Raw genomic sequence first — 15711 nt, 5'->3', positions numbered from 1 at the left:
CGTTGCCAATACGACAGATACCTTTATTGCTCCTTGCGCTCACTTCCCAAGCCCATTTTCCCACTGTCCCATCCTCTACTGCCCGAAAACTCAAACTCCCGGCATCCCACGCGAGGAAAGAACTACAACTCCCAGAGAGCTCGGAGCTCAGGCGGGCTCCAGGGAGCGGAAGCCGAAGAATTTTCAAGGTTCGCGCGCTTGTTCGTTATTGGTTTTCAAGGAGGCGTGGCCGCGGGAGGCCCGTGGCGGTGATTGGCCGGCAGTTCCTGCTGCTCAAGATCCCAGAGAAGACGGCGGAGCCTGCGCAGTTCACGGTGCAGGGCGTCGTCCGTCACAGGACCCGTGAGGCGCAGGCGCGAGCTGCCCAAGGGCAGGATGAGGGGAGGATGGGAAGAGAAGCTTTCGAAGATGTCCCCTAGGAAATCGAAGAAAGATAGAGTCAAATTCTGAAAATGGGTGATGGGTAGCAGTGTTGGGGGGGGAGAAGCTGCGTCATGCCCGAGGGAAAAACTTCAACTCCCAGCAATTCCTGGAGCAGGATCCACTCAAACACGACTCTTGGGAGTCCCCAGGCATCATGGGAGTTGTAGTTCACACAAAGAAAGGCCACCGTTGCCCGGGAAACGGGCGAGGTGTTGGGTTCTTGGGTCTGAGAAAGGAAGGTCTGGGAGCTTAGTTTTACGGACTCTTTAGAGTGGAGGAGTCCGGAACCCGAATTACTGGGCGAGGAGGGCAGCTTGTCGGGGAAGAGGCTGAGGGCCCGAACTTTGGGGAAAAAAGGAGAGATGGAGCTTGAACTCTTGTACCCTGGGAGAGGGGTAGTTAGGGTCCATCACTTAGATCTTGAAGGAGGAGAGAGTTAAAGGTATATAATCCTGGGTCAGAAAGAGGAAGGGGTTGGGGCTATAAATTCCTGGGTCCTGAGGACAAAAAAAAAAAAAAAAAAGAAGCTGACAGCCCCAGTGCCTCTGTCCCCATCTCTCCTCACCTGTGTCCACAGCATCTCGCTCTGCAGGGGGAGGATCCCAGGCAGGTGGTGGCCCACGACCAGGACCCAGCTGGTAGTGGCTGAGCAGATGGTGGAGCTGAGCAGGGGTCAGTGTGGGGTGGTCAGTTCGTAGGCTGCTCCATGAAGCCTGGTGGGAAGATCATGTGAGAAATCTGGGGTCATTATGGGGCAGCTGAGAAATCCTAAATGGAAGGCCCTCCATAAAGGGCATGGATGTAATGGGTAGATGGTTGTGTCTGTGCGATGTCTTCCGGACATTGTGAGGCCAGGCTGTCACCAAAGTGATGGTGGGAAAAGGCATGCTCTCAGCTTTTTTTTTTTTTCATGCTCTCAGCTTTAAAAAAAAAAAAAAGTTATTTGCTTCAGCATAAATGAAGATCTAGGAGTTGGGTGTGGGGTGAAGAAGAAACAAAATGGGCCATTAGTTTGTATTATTATTATTTTTAAAGATTTTACTTAGAGACCCACACAGAAAGGCAGAGACACAGGCAGAGGAAGAAGCAGGCTCCCCGTGGGGAGCCCGATGTGAGACTCAATCCCAGGACCCCTGAATCACGACCTGAGCCAAAGGCAGATGCTCAACCACAGAGCCATCCAGGTGCCCCCATTAGTTTGTATGATTGAAGCTGATGTTGTGTACCTAGAGGTTCATTATATATTGTGGCTATTTTTTTGTTTCTGAACAATTCTACACCTAACTGAGATGACATTCGAATCATCAGTGGGTTGAAAACCAGAGACTCTGGACTCAGATTGCCTGGGCTCAAAAATCCCAGCTTCACTACTCATTACCTTCTAGCAAGCCACTGTACCTCAGTCTCTTCATCTGTCAACTGGGTGTGGGCAGGACTAGGAACTATGTAATGGCATAGTTTTGAGGAGGATTCAATATGGCAAGATCATTAAGTAGTTAGGACACTGCCTAGTGCTTATTAAATGTTCTGTTAAAGTTTGATAAATATAAATAAATGAAATTGAGTAACTTATCCTACCTGATTTTCAGCCTCCTTGTCTGAAAAGAATTTTCAGTTAATAACCTATTTCATGAGGCTTAGTCAACATTCAATGAGAAGTGCTAAACAGGGGCGCCTGGATGGCTTAGTCCATTAAGCATCTGCCTTCAGCTCAAGTCATGATCTCAGGGTCCTGGGAATGAGCCCTGCATGAGACTTCCCTGCTCAGTGGGGAGTCTGCTTTTCCCTCTCCCTCTGCTGCTCCCCCTGTTTGTTCGCTCTCTCTCTTTTCCCCTCATAAATAAAATCTTAAAAATAAAAAAAAAGTACTAAACTACTAAACAGCGTCTGGCATGTAGTTTATGTGCAACGAACGTTTTAACTATCACATTCCCTGGTCTCATAGCAAACTTTCTGAATCAGCACGTCTGAGGGAGGGGGCCTTGGAAACTATTATTAGCAAGTAGCCCAGGATTCAGATGCAGTTTGGACACTTGGGGCTGGCTTCCTCTAACCGTCAATGCCGCACCCAGTGTCAGAGCCAGGGCAGGGGATAACATGAAGTCCAAGGTGAGGTCCAAGGGTAAGCTGAATAGAGGATGTCAGAGGTCAGGGATCAGGAGTCACCTTGAGCAGAGAAGTGCGGGGCACACAGAGCAGGTTCACAGCTATGGAGAGTTTCCGGAAGAATTCAGTGGCAATGTCACCCAGCCCGGCCCCCTGCAGCCAGTCCAAGACAAGGTCCAAGTTGGTTCGGATTTGGACAGCTCGGGACCATTGATAGAAAGGCCGGCCTTGACCTGTAGGGAAGGGCATGAGGGGCAATTGGTTTGCAGACTCTGCCCTCCTTCCTCCCAAACCCTTCCCATCCTTCAGCTTGGGATCTGGAGCTTGCTCGCCAGAGTCCCTAAACATGAGGACTGATCCTGTGGGCGTGGTGTCTGAATTGATACCGGTCTTAGAGGTTGCCCGTCCTTTCCTCCCTGCCCCTTCCCCAGTCTGACCCTCACCTCGTTCCATCAGTGAGTTGAGAAGGGATGCATTGGAGAAGAAGAACAAGTAACCGAAAGTCTGAGACACGAGGTCCGGGTGCAGCTCACACTGGCTGGTCAGTTCCAGGGCTGCCTGGAACACGCCCAGGGTTGGTCTCAACCCTGGAGGCATGGCCCCCAGCTCTGCGCCAGGCCCTGGCAGCTCTGCCCCAGCTGTAAAAGGGTTACTATCCAGGAGAGCAGGCAGTGTTGAATACAGAGTCTAAGAAGACACAGAGATGCAAACAGGTGATTGGACTACAACCTCCCGGAAGTTCAGGGTGATAGAACTTCTGGAAATTACAGTCCTTTCTACGCATGACACTCTACAGGTCTCTATGAGGAAATCCCTACTTTCCAGGTGGGTTTCTAGCATTCATCAGGGCCAGAACACCTCAGGTCTTAAGAAAGCCTCCAGGAGTTTCTTGGGTATTTTAATGACTACCTCTGGTGCTTTACAGGGCTCAGAGTTCTCAACAGAGACAGCTCATGACGACAAAAGGATACTGAACAAAGAGGCCCCCTTCAGTCAAAGAATTATTTATCCAGAGGTCCCGAAGGAAAGAAAAAGAATGAAGAGTCAGGAAGTGGGAGTGGCATGGCGGTAAGCCAGTGGAAAGTGAAGGACAGGAAATGAGGTCAGAGCCGAAGAAGAAATAAAGCCACACTTGGCAGGGATAGACAGGAAGTGAAGCCTTGGAGGAACTGGGTTCCCAAATCAAGGCGGCTTATGGAACAGAAAGACTGTACCCAAAGATTCCTTTTCCTTTCACCGATATGGACTCAGGTCCACTGGAAGCCTGAAACCCTACAAATTCCAAGAAGCCGTCTTAAGGTCAAGGGTAGTGGAAGGACAGATAGCAGGTCCTGCAGGACTAGACTCCAGGGAAAAGATCTGTGACTCAGAAAAGGGAGTGAATTCAGAGCTGTAGGATGTGAAATCAGCAAACACAGGAAGGGAAGCTGGATTCAAGAGGACCTTTAGTTTTTTTTTTTTAATTTTTTAATTTTTATTTATTTATGATAGTCACACACAGAGAGAGAAAGAGGCAGAGACATAGGCAGAGGGAGAAGCAGGCTTCATGCACCGGGAGCCCGACGTGGGATTCGATCCTGGGTCTCCAGGATCGCGCCCTGGGCCAAAGGAAGGCGCTAAACCGCTGCGCCACCCAGGGTTCCCAGGACCTTTAGTTTAAACGACAGTGTCCGGCACTGTTTGATCCCCCATCTATCTATCTAACCACCTAAGAAATTTGCCAGTGGACTTAGAAAACAGGAGCTTAAAAAAAATGATAGAGGTGATATAACCAGATGGTAAAGTTAGCTGGCCAAGAGGGGACAGTTGGAGAGACAGGAAGAAAAGCTGGGAAGGCAGGAAGTAATGCAGGCTCAAACAGGAAGTGGTTCCAACACAGCAAAGTGCTGCAGTGACTGGGAAGTGATGTCAGAGAAGCAGGGAATCTCACAAGGTCAAATAGGAAGTGACATCAGAATGATGTAATTCAAACTGGAAGTCAGGAGGTTATGTGTCAACAGGAAGCAGGGACAAGACCAACCTTGGTGAGGTAGTAGACAGACTGCTGAAAGGTACACATGATGACCTCATCCAGGAGGGCCATGGCCTCATCACATAATTCCAAGTCATTGCAGAGCTGTGGGTCTGAGGACAGACCTGGGGGTGAGAGAGAGACCAGAGGCTGACAGGCAGGAGCCCAAGTCCCCAAGTAGAGGGAATGACAGGGGGCTTGGGAAGCCTAGGCTTGGGTCAGAGCTCACCCTCCTGGTCAGCCTCCTTCTCCATCTCCAGCACTTTCTCCTGCACAAAGCTCAGCAGTTCCGTGGTGTTGGCCATCCACAGCATGAGTGGCCGCAGCTCTACCGACACAGCCTCCGGAGTCAAGGGCACCTCGGGGACTCCCTCGGGGTGGCTGGAGAAGGAGAAAAGAACCTATGATCCTAGCCCAACCCCCACCGTAGTATCTGAACCCCTAGATCTGAGTCTAATTGGGTACTGAGGCCAATCCTCATTGAGTACCAAGGAAGAGCAGCAACTTGTACTAAGATATGAATGGAGTGAACACAGAACTGGCTGTAAATCCCCACACCCCTTCATCCCTAGACCCTTCTCCCCAGAATTTCTCTTACTTCTCTGGCTGACGGTCTCCAATTTCCTTAATTTTTTCCTGTAGAACAGTAAGATCAGAGTCAAGGTGAGGGGGCGTGGGGAGAGGCCTATGAGTTAATACCCTGGTTTTTCTAGAAGCACCTTTTTGATAGTGACTCCCCACTCAAATGGACTCTAACCCTCAAGCTTCAGAATGGTCTCTCCTCTTCTTACCGTTTAAAATACAAACTCCCATGATTGTGAGTGGTCTGTCTCCCTCAGCTCCATTCAAATAGTTTCTTCCTACCCCCAAGATACTTCCTTAACCTTTTCTTTAATAAGCCCTGCTCAGGGGGATGGAACCTGGGATTTCTCCCAGGCACTTCCATCTTTAGGTCCCACTGATTTGTTCTCTCTTGCCTCCAAGAAATGGTCTCACCCACTACTGCTCAAAGCATCAGGCCCAATGGGCTGCCTGCCTCACCTCCCACAGTGCTCTCTCCTGACTTCTCATCCAAGGGATCTCATCCAACAAGATCTCTCTCCCGATCTCCCAGAATGGTTTCTCTGCCTTCTCTTCTAGTACCGTGGGTGAATCCATAGGGCCCAGCATCCCATGAGACCCCTTGCTTCATGGCCCAAGCCCCTCTTGAAGCATCACGGAAGAGGCAGTTTCATCCTGCCCCACTACGGCTGGGAGGTGGCGAGGGGTGGCTAGGGAAAGAATCTGGGGCTCTGAGGGGCCTGGACTGCGGTGGGAGGACTCACCCAGACAGCCTCCTTAATGAGTCGGGCCAGGCGGCCCAGGAGGCGCGGCAGGTGGCCCAGCTCCAGCTCTCGGGCTGAATGCTGCACGCACAGCGCCAGCAGGGTGGCGGGCCCCAGCGGTGGCAGGTCCCCAGCGCCCGCGGCGGCAGCACGCACGATCTCGCCCAGCAGCGCCTCCTCTTCGCGCGGCCGAAAGCGCAGCACGGGCTCCCGGCCGTCCAGGTAGGCCGCCAGCGCCTCGCCCCGCTCCTGCAGGCCCCGGCCGCACAGGCGGCAAGAGAAGGCCCACCCTGGACCGGGCGGGGTGGTCCCCGGGCGGGCGGGCAGCCAGGGCGGCCGCGCAGGCCCAGAGCCCCCAGTGCGGGGGTCCTTGTACATGAAGAGGAAGTGCTCGCCCAGCCCCAGCAGGTCGCCAGGGTGCAGCTCGGCCTCCCGCAGCAGGAGGCACCCGTTATGCGTTACTGGGGCCCCCCGGGATGGGCGCACCATGGCTGGGGGCTCAGGGCCCGCACGCACCGTGCAGTGCCGTGGCAGGATGTCAGGGGCATTGAGAAAGGTGTCCACGTATGGGGCGGGGGACCCACTACGGGCTGAGGAGTTCCCCCCGCGGCCGAAGACGTGCTGCTCCCGTGTCATCACATACACCACGAAGTCCTGGAGGGAAAGTGAAGACACAGTAGAGACACGTCTCCATGAGGAATGGATGCTTCTAAAGAAGACCTTTTGCCACAATCCACTCTCCCATCAACCACCTCCCTCAGGATGAACACTTCCAAGGAGATCTCCTGGGATTCCAAAGGACTCACCAATTACCTCCACCCAAGCATGAGTGGACTTTTCAAAGGCACTTCCTGTGACCAACTGACCCATAAAACTCATCTTGAAGACCAGCTGCTTATAAGGAAACCCCTTTCTTGACATGGGCTCTATAATTCCTCTCCCTCAAATTATTGATGATTTCCAGGAGACTTTTCTCCAGTGAGATGGAGAAAAGTGAGATGGAGACTTCCATCTCACCTCCTCTGAATGGACTGTTACAGGCAATCCCTTCCCACAGTGTACTCTCCCACAACATCCAGCTCAAAGAATAGGTGCTTCCAAGAACACCACACCCACATCGCTCAAATGGACTGTCCCATTACCCAAAGAATGGAACTTTCCAAGGAAATCTTTCTCTTAGAACTTAGGAACTCTCCCATTTCCCTACCTTTGGCCCCATTTGCCTGACATTCTACCCCATGATGGAGACTACCAAAGATGTTTCCCCTTCCAATAATAGCTTTTCTGAATATTTAAAAAAAAAAAAAGGATGGATATCTTTAAAGAGACTCCTCCTGTGAACAAAGGTTTCTTCCACCCCATGAGTATATGCATCTGGGGAGACCCCCTTTCTACAATGGACTCTTATTTTTTCCCACTCAATGCTGAACTCACTTCCAAGGAGACATAATACTACAATGGACTCATCTACCACCTTCACTCCCATGATAGAGGATTCTAAAGATCTCCTCCTCTCCATCAGTGGATGCTTTCAATTTTCCCATCCTAAAGAACATCTCCGTGGAGATCTCCATATAGTAGTTCTTCTAGCAACTCCACCTTATACATAGATGTTTTCAAGGAGACCCTCTTCTTATAATGGAGTGTCTCATTTCATCCACCAAATGAAGAGGTGAATTCCAGAAGACCTCTTCCTAAAAAGACTCTTCCATTTTCAACCTATAAAAATGGAAGAGCTCAGTCTGATCCCCTTCCTAAAATACATTCTCTGTTCTCTATTCATGTCTAAGAGAATAATCATCCTCATATTCATAAATCCCCTTCCTACACTGAACTCCCCCAATTCCTTCACCCCATGGAGGGACATTTCCAAAGAGACTCCTTCCTACAATGTATTTGTTCATCTGCCTCTAGAAAATGGACCTTTTCAGTCTTACCACCTTCTGAAGGTAGAATTTCCTGTTTTCTATCCCTGTTTGAAGCAGTGGAATGATCCAAAATACATGAACCCCTTCTCTAAAATTGCTTAACCCAAGAGGGGAGGCTTCCACAGTGCCTGCAATGAACTCTCAGGTTATAGCCAGCCACTCATGAATAAATGACTACAAATAAATTTCTCTTTCTAAGAGATTCACCTCTTACTCTTGATCCCAAGAAAAGAAGACTTCCAATGAAGCCTCTTTCTTAGGAATTTCTCATGAACCTCACTCGAAAGAGTGGATGTTTCCAATGTCTTCCCCTCTTCCCATACTAGACTCTCCTATACTCCCAGAATAGATTCTTCCAACTTGACTACCTTCCCAGAATGGACCCTCCTATTCTCCAACCTTGCCTGGAGAAATGGGCTGTTATAATATATGCAAACTCCTGCCTAGAATGAACTTGCCCAGTCCCCTTGCCCCAACAAGGAGGAATTAATTCTTCCATGCAAGCCCTGCTCTCAAGAGTCTTCCCCTCTCACTCACACACACAGCTAGGCCTCCTAACCCAAGTGGATCATTCTCTGACAACACGAGACTATTCACTGAGCTCCACCAGTAGGCTTTCCCAATGATTCTCAAAAGTATCTGTTGAACTTGGCTGTACCACTGTTACCCAAAGTCAAACAATACCATAAAAATGATTCTCCCAATTATCACACTCATGAAAATGAATATTTCCAATGATACATTATGTTCCTTTTTTTCATACATTACGTTTCTATTAATATAATAATTTCCCTCTAACCCACGAGTAATTTTCTACTAACTTCTAATGTTTTCTCCCTCCCTTGCTCTCTGACACTCAAATAAAATTTTTTTAATATTTTATTTATTTATTAATGAGAGACACAGAGAGACAGAGACACAGGCAGAGGGAGAAGCAGGCTCCATGCAGGGAGCCCCACGTGGGACTGGATCCTGGGACTCCAGGATCACGCCCTGGGCTGAAGGGAATGCTAAACCGCTGAGCCACCCAGGGATCCCCTCAAACAAGTTCTATCATCACCCAAATATATAAGATAGAAGTATCGAGATGCCTGGGTGGCTCAGCAGTTGAGCACCTGCCTTCGGCCCAGGGCATGATCCTGGAGTCCTGGGATCAAGTCCCACATCAGGCTCCCTGCATGGAGCCTGCTTCTCCCTCTGCCTAGTTCTCTGCCTTTCTCTCTGTGTCTCATGAATAAATAAACAAAATCTAAAAAAAAAAAAAAAAAAAAAAAAAAAAGTCCAAGGAACAAAAAATTATAAAATAAATTAAATAAACAAACAAATAAATAAATAAATAAAATAGAAGTATTAGTCTCACCTACCCCCATCAGCAATAGTCAAATTGGTCCAGTGTAAACCAGTACCTTTAAGAAATGGATTGGTCCACTCCTTCCAAGAAAATATAGGCTTACCCAGAACAAGACCCCATGCATCAGCCAAATTATCTTCCTCCCAAACAAGATAGACACTTCTATTACTCCTCATCAAGAAATGGACCCTTACAAGGACATCCTTATTTTACAATAGGCTGTCACTTTCACCCCTTGACAAAGACAGCTTTCCCCGTTTTGTGTGAAATCTGCCATTCCCTACTTGTTCCTCCAGCGAGTTCTTTTTCAGCCATCAACCTCCACCGCTAGCTACCACCACCCCCATCCTCCATCTCTGACAATGACATCTCCTACCCTGGAACCTCGCTGGGACCACACCTTCCGGCATTCCTGAGACTGCGCCATCCAAAGAATAATGGGAGTTGTAATTTGGTCGCTGGGCAAACGAAGCGTAGAGCAATAGGTCTCTCCCGGTAGGCCAGGGTGCGCTTACCTGGGCGTCCTGGTAGCCCTGGAGCAGCAGGAAGTAGGGACGGTTGCTGGGGGCCTGGATGAGGCACTGGGTCAACTGATCGAAGTCGCCAGGGTCTGCGGGTCCGATCTGGGCATCGGCTGCCCCTGGGGCCATGCTAAGTGCCTGCTGCCTGCGCTCCTGCTGCCGCCGCCGCCGCCCCTGCAGGCTGAGCTCCGACACGCTGCGTCGCAGGGACAGGTTTTCCGAGCGTTCTTTGCCCCCAGACCCAGCAGGGGGCCCTGAGCCGGACCCCGGGCCAGGACTGGCCAGGGCCGCCCCGCCGGAAGCCGCCCGGGAACGGTTCTTTTGTGGCCGCCACGAGGGGGCGCCCGTGCCTGCGGGGGAGAGACAGAGAGGGGATGAGGCGGAGGCTAAAAAGACACCGAGACAGACAGGCAGGCTCAGAGATTTGGAGATTATAGAACCAAGAATTGACTACAGAGAAGTGAGGAGGCTTCCCACCTTTAGGTTTTTGCATATGCTGTTCCCTCTGCCTGAAACACATTTTCTGCCTGACTTCTACCCACCTGACAGTATTCAGCTCAGAAATGAATTGATTATTTTAATTGGGGGGGAGGAGGGGACCTACTGTGTGCGGAGCACTTTTCTAGGCACTAGGGACTTGGCAGTGAACAGAGAAGACTGTCCTCAAGGAGACAGAAACCACCTCCTCCCGAGCACCCTTCCCTGACACTCCAAGCTGCAGCAGAGAAGGGCACAACTGGACACACCGGGCTTTGTCTGGACCTAGCAGAGCCCTGGCACATAGTGGGGGGTTAGTGGAAATGAGCCAAAGGAATGAACTGAGGTGTTTCTCACTAGGCTGTGAAATCTAGGAGGGTGGAAACCTCACCTGTCCTGGGCTCACTGTATTCCCCCAGGGCCCTAAATAATGTGTAGCCCACAGTAGGCGCTCAACAAATGCTTTGTGGAGAGAGAGAGCGAGCGAGCGAGAGAGAGAGAGAGAGAAACAACAATGGTAATAATTGCCATCCTTTATTAGGCAACTACTATGTGCCAAGCCTTGTGCTAAAGCCCTTTTATACATGATCTCATTCCACCTTCACCTCAGGTTTTGCTCAGTTTAACCAGTAAAGGACATACTGGAATCCAAGCCAGAGTTCAAAGCTCCTGAGTTAACTGCTACAATACTCTATCTCCCAAAGGGAGACTCAGAAACAGAAAAGCATTAGAAGGCGCCCTGGGCGGCCCCTAGCCCGGAGCCAGGCCCCATTCCTGCCAGGCCCTGCTCTGCACTTACTATTTCACACATGGCATCACCTCCTGTTCCTGGCCAGCCTTCTCAAATACCAGGCCAGCATGTAAGCATGACCTTCCTTGGCCTCTAAGAATACTCTTCCTCTTCATTTCCCTTGAGCCACCCTTAAATCTCCCACTCTGCAGCCAACTTAGCCTAGGACCACCTGCTCCAAGGCCAGGTGCCCCGAGGCTTTGCCCATTCCTAGGCCCTGATCAAGTAGCCCATTTCTTCACTCTCCAGGTCTCTTCCCTTCATACACTTAATCTACACAGGCCCTGGGATCCCTGGGTGGCTCAGCGGTTTGGCGCCTGCCTTTGGCCCAGGGCGTGATCCCGGAGTCTGGGGATCGAGTCCCACGTTGGGGTCCCTGCAGGGAGCCTGCTTCTCCCTCCTCCTGTCTCTCTCTCTCTCTCTCTCTGTCTCTTATGAATGAATAAATAAATAAAATCTTTTAAAAAAAATCTAAGGGATCCCTGGGTGGCGCAGCGGTTTGGCGCCTGCCTTTGGCTCAGGGCGCAATCTGGGAGACCCGGGATCGAATCCCATATCGGGCTCCCGGTGCATGGAGCCTGCTTCTCCCTCTGCCTATGTCTCTGCCTCTCTCTCTCTCTGTGACTATCATAAATAAATAAATAAATTAAAATAAAATAAAATAAAAATCTACACAGGCCCTGTTCCTCTCGAACCCCTTCAACCTATTGTTCTGAGAGGCCTCCAGACAGAGGGGCCAGCGCCACCATTCCACCTGTCTCGCTCCAGGTTACTCTATTCCGCAGGCCCCGCCCCAGCATCACACGCCCCGCCCATCGGCCTTGCCAGTCCGCTGAGTCGGGTCCTGCTCCAGGCCCACTCTCTACTCCACCTGGCGCTCTAGGTCCCTCCCAGTCCCCTTCTCTCCCGCGGACTCGCCTCCAGCCTACCACCGGCCCCTCCAGCCCCACAGATCCTTCCCCGCCCCAGCGCCCCCGCTCCCAAGCCCCGCCCCACCTCTCGAGGCCCCGCCTCCAGAACAGGCCCCGCCCCATCCCGCAAAGCCCCGCCCCTCAGCGTCCGGCGGGGTTCGGCTCACCGTCGCTGTCTGCCGCCCCGAAGGCCTCCTGCTCCAGGCGGCGCGCCTCCTCGCGGCCGCGCAGCTCGAAACGCCGCGCCCAGCCGGGCCGCGCCCGCCACAGCTCCTGCACCAGCAGCGGACGCTCCGAGTCGCCCAGCACGCGCAGGTGCTCCGCCCGCCACTCGCCGCCGCCCACGCCGCCCGCCGCGGGCCGGCCCAGCGCGTCGCACAGCGCGAAGGCGTCCACGCAGCTGCTCTCGCCCGGGCCGCCCCCGGGGCTGCCCGACAGCCCGTAGCGCTCCAGCGCCTCGGCCACCAGCTCGCGTGCCGTGGAGCGCGCAGTGGCCAGCACGCTCTTGTAGTTGGCGCCCGACGCCAGCCCGGCGCCGAAGATCTTGAGGACCCCCGGGGGCGCCGTGGCGCGGGCGGCTAGCGGGGGCTCGGGGGCCACGCCCGCCGCTAGCTCCGGCAGCTTCTTCTCGCTGGCCCAGCGCTGGGCGCCCCCAGGAGTCCCGGGGCCTCCCGCGCCGCCGGACCCCGTGGCCCCGGTCCCCGAGCCCCGAAAGAGCTGGGAGATGCGCTTGGCGCGACTCCCGGAGGCTCCCCCGGCCGCCTTCACCGCGCCCACTCTCCGCAACTCCACGTGCGGTGGCGGCGGGGGCAGAGGCTCGCTGCTGCGGCTCCCCGTGTCTGAAGACGACGACCTGGGAGCGCGCCGGGGAGTGGAGAGGCGGGGAAAGCCCCAGGCAGACAGGCAGAGGCCGGAGTAGATGGTGGAGAAGGAGAGAGGTAGGCAAAGACCGAGATGGAGGGGACAGAGACCCAGGGAGAAAGGAATTGGGGGGCAGAGACCCAGAGAGCAACAGAGACCCATTGAGAGGGGACAGAAAACGAGAGAAAGAGGGACAGAGACCCACAGAAGGGCGAGAGATGCAGGGGGTGGGGGTGGGGGGCGACAGAGATGGGATTGGGCAGAGGCCAGAGGCAAAGAGAGAGAGAGAAATAAATAAATAAAGGCGAGTCCCACAGAAGGAAATTCCAAGAGGTAAGCAGGGAGAGGAGGAAGGAAGGTAAATCAAACCCCTATCCCGGGGTCCCCATCCCCTTGTCCATCCAGCCTAAGCCCATCTATAGAGCCGGCACTCCCCCACACCGGGTCTAGGAGCATTGATGCCCACTTGTCTCCTCTTGCCTGCCAGTTCACTTGCCCATTCAGGACAGGAACTGGAAGCCAATCCTTGGAGCCCCTGGCATTACCCAGTGCAGAGACTGGGTGATAAACAGGGACAACTGGGAGGTAGATGGGGCAGGGGCAAGAGTCTCAAGGAGGTGGGCACTCACTTAACAGAGGCAGCACTGGGCCAGCGCCGCCCCAGCTTGGCCAGCTGCTTCCTGGGAGAATTGATCCACAGGCCCACAGGGAGATGGAGCTTCCCGAAGCGGGGGCTTCCGCCCTCCTTCCGTTCACCAGATAGCATGGCCCTAAGGAAGGGTGGGTAAGACCCGACTCCTGAGGCCCAGAGTGGTGGGGCTGGGATGGAGGGGGACCCGGACTCCTTGGTCAGAGAGAGAGGGGCTGGGGCTCAGACTTCTGAGTCCGAATGCAGGAGAAGGATGGGAGCGGGAACTCCTGGGTGCTACGGTGGGAGATGACTGGGGACTGGCTCCCAGGTCTGAGGGAGGAGGGGTCTGGACTCCTGGGTCCCTGGCTCTTACCCTGCTTCAGGTCCCAGCAGCACCCCGGGGCCTTGGCTCCGTTGGCCCTGGTTGGTTCCTGACCTCGCTGCTCCTGTTCAGCCTTTGCCTCTGCCCCAGCTCCCAGCACTGGGTGGGGGACAGGAAAAGGCAAGAGGAAACCCGGCAGGAAGAGCGGGGAGGGGGCGTCCTGTGAGAGGACTGGGCCTGGGGGAGGAGATGTGGGGAGGGCTGGCCTTTCCCCGCTCCTTGATTCTGGAATTAGTCTCAGCCAGTTGGCCCTTCCAGGACTCAGGGAGCTGGGTTCCAGCCCCTCCTCTCTCACACAGGAGACCATCCCCAGACCCAGACCTCTCCTCTAGGGAAACCAAAAGTTAGGATCAGATGGGAGGAATGACTCAGATATTTAGACCACCAGATAAATCTTTACTGGAGCTTTGATGCCGAGAGTTTTCCCTTTGGAACACTGGGCTTCGGGGCAGCCTGGGGCTTCCGGGTACTCTGGGGCTTCTGGGCACCCTGGGGCTCCGGCCCACCCTGGGACTCCAGGGCAGCCTGGGGCTCCATAGCAGTCTGGGCCTGCTGAGCAGCCTCCTTCTGGTTGGTCCTCCAAGACTTTATGTAACTGATCACCTTCCCAGGTCGAAAGCAAAGGATCCTGGGGAGGGTGGGGTGCAAATAGCGAAACCAGATTAGGTCCTGAGTGAGAGACACCCCTCCCACCCTCCCTATATTTGATCCTATTCTAGTAGTGACCCAAGCTGAGCCCACCTAGGTAAGCCCCACCCTGTTCTGTAGGCCCCGTCCACAAGGGAAGTGCAGCTCTCAGGGTTCCCCAGTTCCCAGACCCCCTCCGCCGGTAGGAAGTTGGAGGTCCCTCCCCTTGCCCCAAGCCCTGCCTTCTTCAGAGGGCGGCTTACGCGGTCACAAAGGCGATTAACAGCACCAGTAAGCCCCAGAGCAGCAGTCCTATCAGACGGCCTCTCAGAACGTCCTCGGACTTCGGACACTCTGACGGATTAGCCAGGGCGGTTGGGAAGAGCAGAGAGAGATCCCATTCCGTAGAGAATTCGTACTCTGTGGTAGTAGTAGTAGTGGTTGGTGACGACCGGACGGCTCCACCGGCTCTTTGGGGCAGCACTGATAGAGAGGGAAGGAGTCCTGGGAGGGCACGAAGGTCCCGCCATGGCCAAGGCAAGCCCTCTCCACTCCAACTCGCCCCAAGACCCAGGTCTCTTCCAGGAGAGCAGCGCGTCCCTAACTGCGTGAATCTCTGTCCGGCAGCGGAGGGCCACAGGGTGCGAAGCCACACCCTCGTGGCCTGAAACCACACCCCAACAGGAGGTTAAGCGCCGCAGGCCCGTGCCCTGAAGCCGACTCCCCCCAACCCCAGGACCCTGAATCTCACACTTCTGTCAACTCCCCAGCACTGACCTCTGACACGAAAATGCGTGACCGCGGCACGGGAGGTTTTCATATTGGCCAACTCGCAGCGGTAGGTACCTGCATCTTCTAATCTCACCATGGCCTTGGTCAGGGTGGGCTCTTTCCCCACGGACAGCAGCAAGCTGTTGCTCCCTAAAACCTAGACCCAAGCTCAAGGGGTCACAGAGGCCTGGGGAATTCAGGGTTTCGGGTTGTACAGGGGTGAGATAACCACGGGGTCTCAATGGGGGAAATGGGAGTCCAGGGTATACTGGGGCAGGGCATAGGGTCTCCGGGGATCAGAAGCAGCAAAATCTGGTAGATCATGGGCCATAGGGATTGTAGATGCAAGCCTCTGGATACAAAGATCAGGGGGCGCACACAAGCCTGATGGACTCGGGGTTCAAGGGTTACAGGAGTTAGTGGGTCCCACCCTGTAAAATGTGTAATTGCTCAGGCCTGCAGAGATTCGATGCCAGCTGAGCTCACAATCCAGGACCAGGTCTTCCAGTTCATGGACCACGACTTCGTGCACTGGGGATAGGGAGTTACTGTGGGATGCTCCCTCCTAACTCGCTCCTACTTTGTCTCGGCCAGCT

General features: G+C 53.7%; 1 protein-coding gene across 5 annotated transcripts; it reads right to left on the bottom strand.

Annotated features, from left to right (window-relative positions):
• Window positions 1-9: 9 nt before the first annotated feature.
• On the bottom strand, window positions 10-15250 carry RASIP1 (Ras interacting protein 1). 5 transcript variants are annotated; one of them, XM_055309860.1, is made up of 15 exons: window positions 15122-15250; window positions 14608-14827; window positions 14118-14345; window positions 13709-13894; window positions 13334-13474; window positions 12011-12696; window positions 9660-10015; window positions 5866-6519; window positions 5139-5176; window positions 4770-4921; window positions 4550-4665; window positions 2973-3216; window positions 2590-2762; window positions 989-1136; window positions 10-415 (listed from the first exon to the last, which is right to left on the bottom strand). In XM_055309860.1, exons 5-15 carry the CDS (start codon window positions 13468-13470, stop codon window positions 216-218), a joined length of 2904 nt encoding a protein of 967 aa, XP_055165835.1. In that variant the 5' UTR covers window positions 13471-13474; window positions 13709-13894; window positions 14118-14345; window positions 14608-14827; window positions 15122-15250; the 3' UTR covers window positions 10-215. The 5 variants fall into 5 exon arrangements, with proteins under 5 accessions (XP_055165835.1, XP_055165837.1, XP_055165836.1 ...); XM_055309862.1 differs by having other exon boundaries at window positions 4550-4653; window positions 13709-14345; XM_055309861.1 differs by having other exon boundaries at window positions 13709-14345; window positions 14608-14764; window positions 15122-15215.
• Window positions 15251-15711: the final 461 nt, after the last annotated feature.

The sequence above is a fragment of the Nyctereutes procyonoides genome, unplaced genomic scaffold (genome assembly GCF_905146905.1).
Source record: "Nyctereutes procyonoides isolate TBG_1078 unplaced genomic scaffold, NYPRO_anot_genome, whole genome shotgun sequence".
Lineage (NCBI taxonomy): Eukaryota > Metazoa > Chordata > Mammalia > Carnivora > Canidae > Nyctereutes > Nyctereutes procyonoides.
This window is presented reverse-complemented; position numbering and strand designations above follow the sequence as displayed.

Bases quoted from the DNA above. Each gene is read 5' to 3' on its own strand.
- RASIP1 (XM_055309858.1), bottom strand. From the start codon at position 12,866: ATGGGTCTCTGTTGCTCTCTGGGTCTCTGCCCCCCAATTCCTTTCTCC. The intron at 5,177-5,865 runs GTGAGTCCTCCC...ACTGTTCTACAG, and splicing joins TCATTAAGGAGGCTGTCTGG to GAAAAAATTAAGGAAATTGG. The intron at 3,217-4,549 runs GTTGGTCTTGTC...GTGTCTTCTTAG, and splicing joins CTGTCTACTACCTCACCAAG to ACTCTGTATTCAACACTGCC.